Consider the following 17,250-nt stretch of genomic DNA (forward strand, 5'->3'; position numbering starts at 1 on the left):
GATTGGGATGAATAGTTAAATAAATAATATTTAAATGTAAGTTCTAGAAACAGAAAAAAATACTTTGGTATAAAGTGCTGCTTTAACATGTCACCTTTGTTTCCACGGTGTCGTGCTTGTGTTTATTTGTTATCGGGTTTAATAGATAAATAAATAAATACAAAATTTAAATGTGAAAAACACTTAAAAATTATTTGATAACAATATATATTATATAATATAATGTTTCCACATACATTTTATATTGTAAACAGTGTCGTGCTAAATAAATACATAAATGCATTATATATTTAAATATAGACAATAGTAATAATAATAATAAAACAGAAAATTATTTTTTAATTTTTAATAATTAATTTGCTACCGTCAGCAATATAATTGCACGAATACTGTAATTCTGATATGACGTAGACACACGCAATTCTCCTAATTATTATATTTTATAATATATTATGTTTATAAGTAGTGGCAGTTTTTTTGTACGTCACTGAACGCAGCCAATCTGAAGCGTACCAGAGTCTGTCTACGGAGAGCCTTCCCACTCCCTATTAAGTCCTATTGTAACGAATTTTGGTTGCAGTACCACCAGAGTTCCACTGGGGTTCGCCATGAGTGCAAAATGAATGGGAGTCTATGGGGCTAGACGGCTAAATTTGTCCCTTTCACCCAATTGCCGTTGAGAAATCTCAGATCTGATTGTAGGTTTTGCAAGTTCAACATGGGTTATAGGTCGAAAGTTGAATGAACGAGTACTTATGTCCTTTCGATTACTTACAGGTTGAGTTGTTGTTGCCCATAACACGCTAGCATTCTGCTAATGAATGTGAATATGTATGACGTCATTGACATTTTAAAAGACTTTATAAAGCAAATAAGTGACTCTCAAAAATCTAACACCCAGCAATGTGTAATTTCTTTGCATCTCGTTTCGAATACAACATTTAATTTACTAGAAAAAATATATATATCTTGAGAAAAGTGGATTTTGAGGGGTATACCGCCATTGACCTCCATTCATTCTGCACTCGCCCTGTGAGCGGCCTCATATGGAATCGGAGTGGAACTACAACTAGTTCAGAAGCCGGAAGTGTAGTGAGAGTGAAACTTTTCTCCATATTAGACATTCTCTGAGCGTACGCTGATTTGACGCCGGCATGTGACGTACGTCACACGAAGAGAAACCAACACAACACAAGCAAGATTGAGTTTCGGGCCGAGGCAAGATTAAATAAATATGTGAAATACATTTATGTGCATGAATTATAAAGTTGTTTTTGTTACTAATATAAATAGTTGCATGATAAGAAAAAAGGCAGATTTTCCTAAGCTTTATCGTTTCTAAATGGTTTTGTAGATTAATAACATTTCATAAAGCAGTTAGGGTTGATTATTAGATTCGAATGGCATCGCTTACAGCAACATAGTGTCAGATAGTAAAATATTATAACGATAATTTAACATATTCGTGTACTATTGTATTTACCTTGCACTTTAAAAAAAGCATGGCACTTAATAAATTAATGTCATTTTACTTCCACTGTGTTACAGGAAACTGATCATGCCTTCTCCAGAAATTGCATCTTTATCCTGGGGCCACATGAAGGTCAAAGGTTGCTCCACATCCTATAAAGACTGTAAAGTGTGGCCGGGTGGCAGCCGAGCATGGGACTGGCGTGAAACTGGTACAGATGTAAGATGAACACCAGATCACACTGTAAAATCATCCTCAGCTTATGATATTATCCTCTTATAATGTCAAAGTTGAGAGCCATTTGATGTTACAGAAATGCCTAATGTAATATACGTCCTTTAGGTCTTTTGTTTTGTCAGTGCAAAACATAATGTGTCTACTGGATTACTGTTTTCTACATTTTAGGATAATAGCAAAGCTTTTAAAACTCTGAAATAACACAAATAGAGACAAAAAGTGGCCAAAAATATATCATAACATATTCAAATGATCTTGTATTTAAACCAGTTTGCTTTAAATGTTATTTATCAGAGATCTGTCTAAAGTGCATCTGTGCTCCTGCCAGCATTATCCAGGCGTTCAGCCAGCCGACCTGGAAGACGTCCTGAAGAAAGGAGTGCAGACGCTGGTCATAGGAAGAGGGATGAACGAAGCTCTACAGGTAATAGTTTGCTGATCAGCACCGTGTGTGCATCATCTGAATATTGCGATCCTTAAAGGAAGAGTTCACCCAGAAATGAAAATTTGCTGAACATTTACTCACTATCTGGCCATCCGAGATGAGTTTGTTCTTAATGGGAACAAATGTGGAGAAATTGCATCAATTGCTCATCAATGGATGCTCTCCAGTGAATGGGTGCCGTCAGAATGAGAGTCCAAACAGCTGATAAAAACATCACGATAATCCACACCACACCAGTCCAGCAATTAACTTTTTGTGAAGTGAAAAGCTGTAAGAAACAAATCCATCTATATGTTTTTAACTTCAAACTTTGCTTACTCTGACGGCACCCATTCACTGCAGAGCATCCATTGATGAGCAAGTGATGCAATGCTACATTTCTCAGAATCTGACGAAGAATCAAACTCATCTACATCTTGGATGGCCTGAGGGTGAGCACATGTTCGGCAAATATTACTTTAAATAAGCTCATTTGCTTTTCTTTATGTTCCAGGTGCCTCCGTCCACCCTAGATTACGTGAAGAAGCAGGGCATCGATGTGAGGGTGTTTCAGACCGAGCAGGCTGTTAAAGAATATAACGCTCTGGTGGAACAGGGAGCTAAAGTCGGCGGGGTCTTTCACTCCACCTGCTGATCACATCATTAACACAACCAGCTAATTCATTTTATGGGTTGTTGAAAGTGCCTTGAACATTGTGAAATGAACATTGTTTTCTTAATAGATGCTTCATAATTTGAGCATTTGGATGATTTTTTTTCTCCTATGGTGAAAATCTTATTTGCTTTCTAATCATTAAACGACAATTCTTTGGATGTAGGCTGTGAAAATACTCCATTATCACACACACACACACCAGTGATACAAAAAAAAAAGCTGTAGGCCAGAAGCACCTGCACCTCAATCTGACAGGCCTCTGAAAGTAAAAAAAAAAACAGCGTTATTTTAGTAACTTTATAGTTTTATTAAGTATTTAGAATGTTATAAGTTCTAGTCATAGGAGTACATGAAGTTAAACTAAATATAAATTAGAAATGTTTTTAATATTTTAATTCCATAAAGTCTATTTAATTTCAAGTAACAATGTTTTTTGTAATGATTATAATTTTAGTTAACACAAAATAAAAAATAAGAACACAAAAATATATGATTACATTCTACTTTACGCTCATATTGCATTCCAACAAAAATGACTGTGATGGTAACAGATGGTACGACTATGATATAAATGCACACATTAAAATACTATGGTATAGTAAAAAGCACTGCAAGGTAATATAATTATATATATAAATAATATAATTAAACAACACACAGACACTCACAGATCTAAAATAACTTGTGCCTTGTTGGATTGTTGCAGTTCGATTTATATCTGTGGAATTGTGAAGGATTAATGCTGTTCACTGCCAGCAGAGAAGGATTTGTCTTTGGTGTTTGCAACATTATTTTATACAAGGACAAAATAAAAGAACTACTGGGTAATAATCCTCAACCGAAAACACATGACTGATGTCTTGATGTGCCTTTCAGAGAGGACACACACCTGTCCAGGCAGAGTGAGAGAGATCAGTCTCACACGTCCAGGTCCTGAAATCTCCATGCTTGGGGTGGATTATATGAGACTGTCCATCTGGATACAGCACCTGTAGGACAATGAATCAATAATGTTCATCAATTGGTCACACATTTTATTAAACAGATTTAAAGCCAATATAAAATTGCTAGTTTTATGCACAAAACAGGATTTTAAAAAATGAAAGATTGCTGATGTTAATGTGACCAGCTGATGCTTCTATCCAAAGCAAATGCATTCAGGTGACATTTTGATCATTTCTTGCATTCAATGGGAACCTATGACCTTAGCATGCTTGGGTTGGGATTTAAATGCAGGAAATGATTGGATGGCGAAACATGTCTATAGATGTTTGAGAAGTACATTTTAGATACTACATTCTCAGTATTTTAATCTTTAAAATCATTTTCTCAAGCTTCCGCTTTAAGAAGTATCGAGTATTATTAATTAATACAGCTCAGGATGTTCAAAACTACTCGCGCGAGTTTGCTTTACAGGCGGTGCTGTGAAATCTTCAAAAGCACGTGATGACCGTTATAATCGGTCAAAAATCTGTTATAAATATACGTCTCAGGCGATTTGAAAGATTAGCTGGAACACAGAACAGCCGTTAACATTAAAAAGAACACTATCGATTAAAATGTTACAATTTGACGTTCCATTTTCAAATGCAAATGTTTCTTTTTGTTCATGTAGAATGTCTCACCGACTGCACAGGAGCGGAGGACTGCTTTCCAGGAGATTTAGTCACGATCTTCAGCTGAAACTAATGTTCTTCACGCAGGTAAGAGCAGCTCAGGCTGTAAATCAGGTGTGTGTGTGTGAGAGACACTTTCAGTTCAATTCAACAGCCCACATGTACCATTGCAGTACAATGTAAATCCCGTGGAATACAGGTTTGGGAATCATTCAGCACTGGGCTTTTACAGGAAGGTTTGTCTCAGGTTAAGCACAACTTAAGACCTCTAGAGCAGTGGCTCTCTATAAGGGATATATCTACAGTTAAAAGACAAAAGCATTAAAAGGAAACTTATTTTAAAAGTCACTTCCAAAATTAAAACCACTCTAAAACATTTGATCCAGTAGAAGTTGTGATTGAATATTTATGAAGTATAAAGTCTCTAATTCTTATTCAGAAAATACCATACAGCAGGGAAGGTCATGAGGCCTTTGAATATTATGCAACGAGGGGCCATGGTGTCAAATATATAAAATCACTCAATGCAACATTAAAGATCACCCTCCCATAATGTAACAATTTCGTTACAACTTAACTTTTTTTATAAATGAAATCAAAAGTTATTTTAAGCAGTTTGTTGAAGTTTCTACTGTTAACATGACCTCCAGGATTACATAGACTTCCAACTGCATTCTTCTTCTCATGGTTGTTTAACATCTTCTGCTAGATCATCACACTCAAATGTGTTATAAGCTACTAAAATGTGCATTGCCATGTACTGCAGCAAAACTTTAAAACATTGCTCATCTGAACAAAATAAAAACAGACAGCATTTCGCCATTTCTCATTTTATTTATACAGAAAAGTACAAGCCTTCCATCAATGATGGTCAACCTGGAAGAGACAAAAACATCTTGTTAGTAAAAAAAAAAATAATAATAATCACAGACAAACAAGTCAGCAAGGAAAAACCCCTTCTCAGACAAATGCCTCTACATCTTCAATTTGAGAGGACACGTTATCTCTGAGGAACTGAAGTCTGACACACAGAACGTGAGCCTGACCCAGAATCCTCAGAGACGGACCTCGATCCGACTCGTCATCGTATCATCACAGAAGGGAACGTGGAGGTCAGTTTGGGGTTTTAGGTCTTACCTCTTTAAGGGGTTGGCACTGGGGCTCCCTGTGGCATGACTGGGACCTCGGGCTTGGCCCCCTTCTGTTCGGACACTGGGGTGGTGGGCAGGACCTCGTCTTTGGGCTCCACAATGCTGACGTGGTCAGGCAGGGGCTTCTTGGGGCCGATCTTACCGCTGGGATCCCAAGGAAGCATGATTTTCACCTTGATTCCAAGCACACCTGTACGACGACAATCACACGGACACATTACTAAACTAGACATGACAAGAACTAGTCAGCAAGAAAACACCCACACACATAAAAAAACCCTTCTCAGACAAATGCCTCTACATCTTCAATCTGCGAGGACACGTTATCTCTGAGGAACTGAAGTCTGACACACAGAACGTGAGCCTGACCCAGAATCCTCAGAGACGGACCTCGATCCGACTCGTCATCGTATCATCACTGAAGGGAATGTGGAAAGAATCACATGGATCATGCATCACACATCAGTATAATACCATTTCATGCATTCAGAAGCTTCTCAGACTAACGCATCTAAACCATCACAGCTCTGAAGAGCCAAAAACAACCCAACTCTGGTTCAGTAGATCATCACTGAAGGGGAGGTATATATGCTTCTGAAATTACATTCTGGAACAATGGTTAGTTCATCAATATTTGAGACAACTGATGTGCCATACTAAACCTTATAGCTTTAGAAGACAACAGGTTTGCACATTAAAGTCCAAGTATTTAAGAAACATTTCAGTTCCCAGACTTAGATTTGATTTCAAGTTGAGTCACAAGCTCTCAATTCAATAATCTCACTGAAAAATCAACTATGTTCCCATTTTACTGAAAGAGTGATCAGTGCATAAAGTAATATTTTAGATGCTAAAAACAAAAAATATTTTTTATTTAAAATAAAGACCCAACTTGTACTTAATATTAAAAATGTGTCTAAAATATTTTGAATTTAGTTTAGCAAGTTAAATTATATATTTTTTAAATTATTGTACATTAATTTTCTCTAGTTATAAAATTCAGTATTTTTTTTATCTTAATATTAATATACTTTGCTCAAGATTTTAGCATTACGAAAATCCATAGTACTCTTGATTATGTCAAATAATTTAAATGCAGTCCATTTAGTTACACTCTTGTTTTCTATTTATAGTACTTTAATCTTTTTATTTGTTTCGCTAAACATTTTCACTGACCCCCTTGCAAAATAATGGAATAAATTTACACACTATTTGACAAACTCCTGAAATAATTTAGAAAATTTGATTTAAGTTGCATTTTATTCTACTCTGAGTACTGTACTGAGTAACGCTGTCATACAATGTATTCTTATTTAATAATCAATTCTTTTTTTTTTTCTCTAAACATTTACTCCATTAAAACGCAACAATTTGCTAAAGATTGACAAAAATTCTTAGTGATTATGAATATTATTTCTACAATTATTAATATTTACAAAATACGTAGTTTGAGTACCATTTAGTTTATAGTACTGCATTTTGCTCAAGATTTCCACAGATCCCATAATAAAATGTGAACGTGACAAAAAGATCTGACAATCAGTCCATTAAATCTCTCTCACCCTGTCGGAGCAGCACGTGGCGGACAGCCGTGTCGACGTAGTAGTTAACGGGGTCTCCGCTGTGGATCATCAGGCCATCCACGAACTTCATGGATTTGGCTCTCTGACCTCTCAGTTTACCAGAAACCACCACCTCACAACCCTTGGCCCCGCTCTCCATGATGAAGCGCAGAACACCGTAGCATGCTCTGAGAAGAACAAACATCACATCCAATCAAAAAGACTGAGAAAACTAATCTAGACTCTAAAAAAATCCCATCCATCCTTCTCAGACAAATGCCTCTATGTCTTCACACAAACAGGACTCACTGCTTTGAGGACCTGAAGTCAGACGCACAGAACGTGAGTCTAACCCAGAATCCTCAAAGACAGAACCGGCCCCGTTCCGACTCGTCATCGTATCATCACCGAAGATAACTGCAGCCCAATGCATGCTGGGAAGTGAGCGCTCACCTACGGACAGCCAGTCCTCCGAGCAGCTTGTAGCGCAGAGACTCTGCCTGAGCGATGGCGCAGAGACCGCGGGTGGCGACCTTCTCAGCGTACAGCTACGACGAAACAACCCAACACTTCAGAGCATGCCAACACATACTAGTGTTAGACCTCATTCACAACTGTATTTAGCACTAATCTTACCTCCACACTACCTTCAGGGAACCCGAAGCGTTTCTGAACGACGGCAGTCAGTTCACGAATGCGGCGGCCTTTCTCTCCCAGAACATTCTGGGTCCTGAAAAGACAAAAGGATTAAATTATTACACTGTACGCTTGAGTTAACCATAGGGATGTGCTGATCAAATACTCCGTATCAGTTTCTGCGCCGATTCTGCCATTCACACACTCATGATTAACATTTTTTATTATGCAAGAATGTGTCAATGTTTACAAGTGCCAAATACAATCGCTCATGATATTCTCACTCATGATTTAAAAAAAATGTTGTCATCCATTATCCCGCTTATTACACGGCTACGTGACACACAATTAAAAAAAATCTGACGCAAAATATTGATTAGAGTTGAAATATTTGAACGCAAAGCTTCCGTGAAGACAGCAGTAGCGAGCAAGCGGCAAATTCAAACTAATCAGACATTTAAGGCAAACGGTGCCTGCAAACCACGTATTACACAACATTTCACCACAAAATAATTAAGGCAATAAAATTAAGACGAAAATGTTTTAAAACCAGTTTGTTAGTTTTCTTATAATCCATTACAGCGTACAAAACAATCGTAGCAAAATGGCAGCATTTACGTTTGAATGAAACGAGAGCGAGTCCGCGATGCCAGAATGACAAACAATTGTAAACCATTTTAAATAGTTTTAATATTTTACTAGTTAACAAACACAAAGCTTTGACCAAAAACAAAAAAAAAGTTCAAGCAATAGTACAGCGCCGACTGCTGTTACCAGGATGTTATTAGCTTTTACAGGATGTTATCCAAATAATAACATGCCTCAGAATGTCGCGACTGACCAATCAGAATCCCACAGAGCTGTGTAATCATTTTCTTTAAAAGTTGTCCATATTTAGTAGATTGCGTTTAATATACAAAAGAGTGATTATAAGGTCTACAAACATTCAGGAATAGAAAATGTACACTAGGAAAAAAAAAAGTTTTTGTATCAGATCGGTATCGTATCGGCCGATACTCAGAACATCTGTTATAGGATCAAATCGGGAGAAAATGGTATGGGTGTATCCCTAGTTAACCCATGCACGTTTTGAACATGCAAAGTAATAGAAATCAGTGTGAATGAGTGAGCAGTGCACACCTGGTGGCTAGGATGATGATTTCTGTTCTTGTTGGGGTCACACGGACCTCCACACCCGAGTAACCATCCTCAGCCAGCTCTCGGGTCAGAAACTCGTTCAGCTCGGCCTTGAAGATGCCATCTGACACAAACTGATAGAGAAACATGAAAACGATTAAAGTCTAACGAATGTCAACCAGAAATAGAAGGCAACTCTGACACTACATGCAAAATAACACATGTACGAACACTTACGTAGTTACCTGTACCTGAATATAGCGTCACTTCCCAGAAGTCATACTAACGCCAGCATAAATTGATGAAATATCACTTCTGTATTATATATTTACACCGCTCAAATATTTATGTTCATCTGCCATGTTTCACTTCCAGAATTCAGTGCCGACAGCATCCGACTCAATCCGCCCATACATCCTTCTTAAATCCCCACCTGAACCGCTTCGATCATAGTTAAGTATTATAGCAAACAGATTCCGCACTTATTTCGCACTCTAGTGCTTGCCTTACACTATTCTGAAGTGAAATTCGTACCAACCTTTCTCTTCTTAGAGATTTGCACCGCCATCTTGCCGGAGGCCGCAGACAGGAAAGGAATTAGCGGCGTAGCGGAAGTGCGTTTATCGTAACGAATCACTTCCGTATGCTGCGTATGTGGTGATGGGAATTGTAGTCCTCCCATCACATTCTGTAGTTCGTCACATCGCCGCGTTTAAACTAGTGTTTTCATTGGATAGGTTTTAAATGTTTTGTAACAAATGTTTTAATAGGATAAATAGATAGGATAAACGAGTGTGTTTGAATAAAGTTATTGTGGTAAAACCCAGATTCATCTGATAAAATCATCTTTAGAGGAATCTTCTCAAATAAAACTGAACAGATATTACGCAAGTTTAAATCATGTTGTACTGAAATAAATGTACCACAGGGCTCAGAGAATATCTCCAGTATGTGCAATTGTTTCTTCTGTGAAGACCAGAATTTGGGATCTGCTGTCAATTACCTGACAGGTTGGATCAATAGACAGTTGTAAATTTATGATTTTTGCTTATTTTTAGTGACAATGCAAATAATTCAAAGAAAATACTTTGTGCTGGTGGCCTAGATCTCAAACTGCCAAAACAACCAGTGTTTTATACACCATAATCTGTCTCCTGACATGCTTTTAGAAAGAAGTATATAGTGTTAACAAGCAGAGATCGATACTAAGCCGGTCAGTGTTTTTATCATTTACACAATTAAAAATGCATTATGTTTAGATAATGAGACGGTAGAACATTGAAACCATACTCAATGTTCCAGTGAAAGAAATAACCATTATTTATTCATGTTTAAGGATTAAAACACAATTGCTTGTGGTGGAAAATCATTTGTTATTGTCAGCTGGAAGTAACACAACTATAATGTTTCTCAGAAGTAGATTGATCAAATGCTTTCCATACTGACAGAAGATGATGAAAAAAGAATGATGGATGTGTTCGGACTCTGAACTCAACTCCATCTGCATGTGCATCTGCAGCATTCCCTCAGTCTGGGGAAAACTCTTCCTTAGCAATGCATTTTGGGAACATGCATAAAGACAAAACATTTCACAAATAAAACCAAATGCAACATTTCATTCATTAAAGATGTGCTGGTACTTAATTATTAGATATTTAAGTACAATTCTCAGTTATATTATGGGTAGTCATACTTTGGTAAAGCCAGAAATTTAGGCTTTTATTCTAAAAAAAAAAAAAAAAAAAAGTTATTTAAAAAAAAAAGAAAAGAAGGAAAACAAATTTTTGTAGCCACTAAAACTCTTTTTTATTAAAGTTCAGCCATTTCATTTTCTTCAAAGTTTCTTGTTCATTCCATGTAAAATGAACATGCTGAAACATTTTGTTCTTGAGGAAATATGTGAAAAATCTGCACACATTACCCTGTGGATGGAGAAAGGATGAAGGCGAGGAGGGCAACCACATGTTTTGCCTTGTACCTCATTTCCCAGCAGGAAACCTGTCCGTTATTTACATGCAACAAGCAGCATGATGTGATCTGATATCATCCAGCAAAAACACACTCTAGACATTAAATTAATTTTAAAACATTCTGAACACTTCTTACAGGAAGTAGTACAAAATTTGAATTAATTTAAAAGTCATTTCAATTAAAGCATTCAACATTTAAAAAATGCAGAAGAAATATTACATTTTATTCATAAGAAAACATTTTTGAGCATATTGTGAAAGGAGGTATTTAACTTTTAGATGTTCAAATGTCTTGGTCTTCAAATGTTGACCCACTTAGAAGAAATAATACCAGCTGCATTTGGTATTTACTATTACCTATGTAATAGTTTTTTTTTTCTGCAGCTATTTTACTCAAATATGGGTCTGAACAAAGTTAAATATATTCATTTTCTATGAAAAAAAAAAACACTTAACATAAAATAAATACAACTGATAAAATAAAAATAATATTTGTAGTTGCAATTTTTGCATTTAAGTATGCAATTGGCTACGTCAGAAAACAGAAACAAACAGAAGCACTTTCCCCAAATTTTTATTTAACATTTGTACACAATAAATACAAATAATTTTACAGCTAATAATATGCAGAAAGAATATTTTTCACCTGTTCTCTGATATTGTCACTGCAGCAACAGTCAATTGTTTTTCAGTTATTTTTATTTTTATTTTATTTTTTGTCTAGCAGCTCGGAATCATCTTCAAATTTTAATAAATGCAGATAAAATCACTTTAGAAATAAAAACAACTAGAATATGCAGCTAATGCTATTGAAGAAGCTCCAAAGAGTTGAAACTGTCCGAGAAAACTGGGAGCGCAATTTAAAAAAATGCAAATGAAAATATCAAAATATGCGTTCGTTTCGGAGGCGAGAACAGTTTTTGACACAACGGGCTTTAACCTCTAACCATAAACTTCAAAACAAGTTTGATAACATTCAAAAGATCTCAACGAGATCAACAAGAAAATAGGTTGTGACAGAGGAATATAGAAACAAAGGAAGATACTCAAAACATCTTCCGCTTGGATTAAAAAAAGTCGGGTTTTTTTCCTCCCACGTCTCGCACACGTTCTTTTGGTGATGACCCTGTTCCTGCTTAACAGAACTATGGTACCATTTCACAAAATGGATTTTTTTTTATTCTTTCCACTATCTATATTATGGAATCAACATAATAACTCTGTTCTCTTTCAAACGTTACGGGAAAACTACAATCAGTCACTCTCTAACGAGATCAATAACACGACGCTGGGCAGCTTCATCATCCAAAAGAGGCAGCTGGGATACACGGACATTAAAAAAACTGATCAAGGAAAAAGATCAAGATATGCATTAAAATACTGTGGAAATGAATGAAAATGATAAATCTAAATAACAGGCCTTGCTTATTAAAGTCTTCGACTGCAAAAAAGACAAACACGTAGCTGCCCCTCGTAGGGAGGAAATGCACTTAGGACACAATAATAGGTTTGCATTCATTGGCAATAATTAAAATGAAAAATCCCCATGATGATCCACCTTTTCTGTGCTTGTTGGAGGGAATCTTTCCCATCACATGACGATGAGAAATGCATTAAAAGCACTTTAACTGATACTTGTATACTGATCAGCATATTTCCATGATTACGCTCTGCCCAAACAGACGCAGACACATCTTTAGATCGCTCTCACACACCTTTCTGAGGACTAAATATTAGTAATACATACAAACACTGGTCTTCGTAATGAAACGTTGAGGAAAAGGATATAGCTATGTAGTTAGTACTTTTTTTTCAGATCAACACAAGACAGAAAAACGCTAAATTGATGAAAAAAAAAGAGCGAAGTAACCAGCCTTCCTCTCTTTTTAATAACCCTCGTTCTCCTCTACCGCTCTAGCCTTTTATATACAGTTCCCTTTCTCCGTTATGATCTGTAATGGTTAACGTGAATATAACATTCCTATGAGGACAGTAATGTACTGTGCTATTACACATGAAATACGTAAATGGTCGGAGTATTTGTGGCTGACCTCTTTTTCACATCCCAGAATTCCTAGTATTGCATGTTTTGGCTCTTCAAAAGCCACTGAAGAGATGGATGTGCAAGTGTAGCCTCTTTAAACTCTTGCTAAACCATTGTATTCGATTCCTTTCTGTGTTTTCAGATGCACACTTACACATCAACCATGATTTCGCAAAACTCAACTGAGTGGATTAAGAAAGTTTTAAACAAGTTCCTGTTACACGATAAAGTCATTACGAATAAAAGGATTAGAGTTTGGCATGAAAGCGGTTTAAGGCACCAAACAGTCTGTGACGCCAGAAGAGGTGTTTGTATTTTATGAAAAAGAGATGCCTTTGAGATGCTGTTCTCTGTCCCCTCAGGGATCTGAGGATGCTCATAGGGCAGGTTAATGCATGCCCCGCCCCTTCTGCGAGGAGTGGGAGGAGTTAGAGGTCAGATGGGGTGTGTTCTCAGTCCACTAGGGCGGCGCTCTACACCAGCGTGATCTCCACCTCTTCAGTTTTCTCCACCTGTTTGCGGGTGTGCTGCTTTGGAGGAGGAGGTGCAGCCCGAACCTACAGACACAGAGTAACAGGGTTGTTTAGGGCCCCCAAAAATAAAGAGAAAATGAAAAGGATAAACAAAATATTTATAATATAATATTTACACAATTAAAAATAAAATAATCAATAGTAAATACATAATAATAAATATAAACTATTTAAATAAAAAAGGGTACATTTTTTTTTTTATTTAAAAAAGAGAATTAAGTTGAGAAAAAGTGCTCGATTGTTAAAAAAATAACATCATAGTAATCCTTAATCTTAGAAACTCAGAAATAGACTTCATTATCTTAATGAAAAATATAATTTGTTATTTCTCAGAGGATAAAATTTGGTCTGTATGCGTTAAAATATATATATAAACGGAAGTTATTGTATATGAAGTTATAAAAAATAACTCATAAAATATATATTTATCTAAACTAGTGAGCAACATCTTGAAATCAAAGTAATAATAATAATTAAAAAAACACTTAAAAATCTTTTTTTTTAATATATATATATTTCTCTAAATGTAAGAAACTGCCAGGGTCATTTTAGTTAACTGAAACTATAAACATGCATTTTTGTTACTGAAATAAAATGTTTTTTTTTTTTTATTATAGACTTATATATATAAAATTTATATTAATAAAAACTATCCTTGTTTTCTCAGTTTTATTAAAATAATACTACAAGCAGTAAAATCTTACACATAGCTTTAAAATGCAGTATGCTCACAAAAAAACAAGTATAAAAACCCATCTGAGTCTAATCAGATCCGTAGCACTGTGTGTTCACATACAGGTCTGAGTTTTCCGGGGCCGGATCCGTCCGGAGCGAGTCTCAGCGGCTGGGAGAAGCCTGGGCTCTCTGGACTCAAGCTGGAATTGTGATCTAAACCAAATGAAAAACATTCTCAAGTTAAAACTACAGCAGACACAGATCCACAGAGTAGCACAGCTGGATTCATGATGCCGCCTTACTGTGAGCGCTGATTTTCTGCGGGACGGGCAGTTTGTGTTCTCCGTTGACAGACGGCGAGCGGGGCAGCGAGGGAGCGCTGCTGGTCTCCGGGCTCGTGTACAGACTGCAGGGCGGCTGATCATACAGCGGAAGAGGAGGAAGTGATGAATGAAGCCTTTGGCACGGGGACACCTGGAGACCACAACACATGTTAGCTTGCTAAGCTAGCGTCTCCTTACCAAGACCTGCATAATGCAACCTTCTGATACTCCTTATGACAGATAATGTTATCAAACACTAGCGTTCAAAAGTTTGGGGTCAAGAACGCTTTAAATTGATCAAAGGGATTTAAAATATTATAGAATAGTTCTATTTCAAACTTCAACACAAATAATCTTTCTTGATTTCTGAAGGATCATGTGATACTGAAAACTGGAGTAATGATGCTGAAAATACAGCTTTGCATCACTGGAATAAATTGCATTTTAACATATTCAGATAGAAAACTGTTATTTAAAATTGTAATAATATTTTAATATTTTATATTGCATTTTTAATCAAATAAATGCAGTCCTGGTGAGCCTTCTTTCCAAAAACAGTAAAAAAAAAAATCAAACATATAATCTAAACTTCAAATACAAGATGCATTAAAAGTTGGGGGTGGGGGGTGAAAACTTTTGAACATGATGACGATTTTTCTTATTTTGATGGAATAATTTTTTTTTTTCATTTAGTTCTGCCCTTTGTATACAATAGAAGATACTTGTATGTTTCCCGGAACACAAATTAAGTACAATTTACCTTGATCTTAAAATTCCAAAAGTTTTCACGCCCCAGCTCTTAATGCATCTTGTTTCCTTCTGGAGGATCAGCGAACATTTGAACCTTTTTTAATAGTTGTGTTTGAGTGCCTCAATTGTCCTCAGTGTGAAAAGATGGATCTCAAAATCATAAAGTCACTGCTGGAAAGAGTTAAAATATGCGAAAGAAGCTGGAAAACTGAAGAATCTGCAGGAGCTTAAAGATTTTTCTGAAGAATGCTGCTCAGTTCAACTGTCGTGAACTGAATGTAAACATATTTTATGTACAATATCTTTCTCAGGACAGTATTAAATAAAAAATAACATGCATTAAGTATGATCTCTCCTATTTTGTAAAAATTATTCACATTTTCACAGATTCTGCAAGGGGTTCCCAAACTTTCGCATGCCACTGTACAGTAGAGACTTGTGTCACCTGTGTGTCTGTTCCCCAGTGAGCGTCTCCGTTCTCTGAGGCGGTCAGGTCCTCCACCAGCACGGACGGGAAGACACCCACTCGACCGTTAAACTCGCCCTCCCAGAAGCCGTCGTCCTCCTGGTTGTCCTTGTTGAGGATGCGGATGATGGCTCCCTCGGGGAATGACAGCTCGTCATCCGTCTGACCCTCGTAGTCGTACATGGCCTTAACAAAACTCACTGGAAAAGAGGAAGAGGAAAAGATGAGGTTATTAATACGGCAGGCTGGATTTAATGCAGGTAAAAGTGAGGCTGTGAGTGATACACTTGCAGTCTGTACAATGGCACGCACTGTTAGAAGTCTTTTTCACAACTTGAAACTTTTCAAAAGTGTTTTATGGAGTTTGGGGTCTGTAAGATTTAATTAAAATAAGTCTCTTATGCTCAGCAAGACTACATGTATTAGAATAATATATATATATATATAAAATAGATATATAAAATAGATATATATATATATAATATATATATTAAAAAATATTTTGAAATGTAATTTATTTCTGTGATGTGCAGCTGTATTTTCAGCATCATTATTCCAGTCTTCAGTGTCACATGATCCTTCAGAAATCATTCTAAATAAACATTTCTGATTATTATCAATGTTGAAAACAGTTGTGATGCATCACATTTTTGTGGAAACAGTGATGCAATTTTTTTCTTTAAGATTCTTTGATGAATTGAAACTTAAAGAACAGCATTTGTTTGAAATGTAACATTACAAATGCCTTTGCTGTTACTTTTAATAATGCATCCATGCTAAATAAAATGGTTTCATTCAGAAATGTCAAATTATTTCTGATAGTAGTACCATGAAACATTTTCATGAATAAAGGTCAGCATGAACATTTAGATGACATCACACACAAACCATCTCTCTCTGTGTGTGTGTGTGTGTGTGTGTGTGTGAGACTCACTGCTGCTGTCTCCGTTGAAGCTGCCTGATGCCAGCTCAGGCTCCGTGGAGTTGCTGGAGGAGTGTGAGCGTGCGTCCAGAGCAGCGAGGGATTGGAGCATGCTCAGGATGCTGTTGGACGTGGGGAACTGCAGGTACTTCTCTGGGACGTAGCCCACCTGACCGGTCTTATTCCGCGCCTGGAACCAACCATGACAACATTCAGTCACCCAAACGCAATCCGCAGACTTGAATCCCATTTTCTTCACTGACTTTGGGAGAAAAAACTCAGCAACTGATGTAAACATGACAAATGGGTTAAACACTGCTAAGAACAAATAGATGATTAAAAATAATAACAGCCAATCGGTAATAATCACCAAAATATTTCATAACCGAGCATGCAAGGATAAAGACCGACATGGAATCTGCACAGACTCTGCAGAACGTTCCACAGAATTCAAACGATCGGCAAATGGAACTTTCGGAACAACACTGGAATTCAAATGGAATCTAAAGACTTTAATATCCTTTTCTGCAAAGTAAGAGATCTTTGAAATGACTGGTAAAATGTGTTAAAGTATGCATGAAATGAAAATTAATTCTACATATTTTCTTTTTAATGAATGTTACATTGTGTATTGTGAACTTTCATCCGTGCATACTT

General features: G+C 36.5%; 3 protein-coding genes and 3 non-coding genes across 6 annotated transcripts in view; 1 reads left to right on the plus strand and 5 right to left on the minus strand.

Annotated features, from left to right (window-relative positions):
* The first annotated feature begins 1,115 nt into the window (after positions 1-1,115).
* LOC113076748 (mth938 domain-containing protein-like) lies at positions 1,116-3,086 on the plus strand. The gene is made up of 4 exons (XM_026249442.1): positions 1,116-1,218; positions 1,549-1,690; positions 2,037-2,132; positions 2,647-3,086. Exons 2-4 carry the CDS (start codon positions 1,559-1,561, stop codon positions 2,785-2,787), a joined length of 369 nt encoding a protein of 122 aa, XP_026105227.1. The 5' UTR covers positions 1,116-1,218; positions 1,549-1,558; the 3' UTR covers positions 2,788-3,086.
* Positions 3,087-5,238: 2,152 nt separating this feature from the next.
* Positions 5,239-9,584, minus strand: LOC113076747 (40S ribosomal protein S3). Its single transcript, XM_026249441.1, has 7 exons — positions 9,449-9,584; positions 8,914-9,044; positions 7,774-7,867; positions 7,591-7,685; positions 7,138-7,325; positions 5,562-5,765; positions 5,239-5,300 (listed from the first exon to the last, which is right to left on the minus strand). Exons 1-6 carry the CDS (start codon positions 9,476-9,478, stop codon positions 5,566-5,568), a joined length of 738 nt encoding a protein of 245 aa, XP_026105226.1. The 5' UTR covers positions 9,479-9,584; the 3' UTR covers positions 5,239-5,300; positions 5,562-5,565.
* Positions 5,380-5,525, minus strand: LOC113076757 (small nucleolar RNA SNORD15). The gene has a single exon (XR_003281237.1). It is a non-coding gene; the product is annotated as a small nucleolar RNA SNORD15 (small nucleolar RNA).
* Positions 5,854-5,999, minus strand: LOC113076760 (small nucleolar RNA SNORD15). The gene has a single exon (XR_003281239.1). It is a non-coding gene; the product is annotated as a small nucleolar RNA SNORD15 (small nucleolar RNA).
* Positions 7,401-7,550, minus strand: LOC113076759 (small nucleolar RNA SNORD15). The gene has a single exon (XR_003281238.1). It is a non-coding gene; the product is annotated as a small nucleolar RNA SNORD15 (small nucleolar RNA).
* Positions 9,585-11,438: 1,854 nt separating the features above from the next.
* LOC113076749 (F-BAR and double SH3 domains protein 2-like) overlaps positions 11,439-17,250 on the minus strand; it is a 76,954-nt gene continuing 71,142 nt past the window's right edge. The window contains exons 16-20 of the mRNA XM_026249444.1: positions 16,606-16,783; positions 15,651-15,871; positions 14,435-14,606; positions 14,254-14,345; positions 11,439-13,481 (exon numbers count right to left, since the gene is read on the minus strand). Of these exons, the coding sequence (XP_026105229.1) occupies positions 13,398-13,481; positions 14,254-14,345; positions 14,435-14,606; positions 15,651-15,871; positions 16,606-16,783 (747 nt within the window). The 3' untranslated portion in view covers positions 11,439-13,397. The remainder of the gene's footprint in view (positions 13,482-14,253; positions 14,346-14,434; positions 14,607-15,650; positions 15,872-16,605; positions 16,784-17,250) is intronic.

This window comes from Carassius auratus, unplaced genomic scaffold (genome assembly GCF_003368295.1).
Source record: "Carassius auratus strain Wakin unplaced genomic scaffold, ASM336829v1 scaf_tig00021147, whole genome shotgun sequence".
Lineage (NCBI taxonomy): Eukaryota > Metazoa > Chordata > Actinopteri > Cypriniformes > Cyprinidae > Carassius > Carassius auratus.

Coding starts and splice junctions, on each gene's coding strand:
- LOC113076748 (XM_026249442.1), top strand. CDS start 1,559: ATGCCTTCTCCAGAAATTGCATCTTTATCCTGGGGCCACATGAAGGTC. Junction 1,691..2,036: donor GGCGTGAAACTGGTACAGAT/GTAAGATGAACA, acceptor TGCTCCTGCCAG/CATTATCCAGGCGTTCAGCC. Junction 2,133..2,646: donor GGATGAACGAAGCTCTACAG/GTAATAGTTTGC, acceptor TTTATGTTCCAG/GTGCCTCCGTCCACCCTAGA.
- LOC113076747 (XM_026249441.1), bottom strand. CDS start 9,478: ATGGCGGTGCAAATCTCTAAGAAGAGAAAG. Junction 9,045..9,448: donor AAATCTCTAAGAAGAGAAAG/GTTGGTACGAAT, acceptor TTTCTCTATCAG/TTTGTGTCAGATGGCATCTT. Junction 7,686..7,773: donor TCCCTGAAGGTAGTGTGGAG/GTAAGATTAGTG, acceptor GTTTCGTCGTAG/CTGTACGCTGAGAAGGTCGC.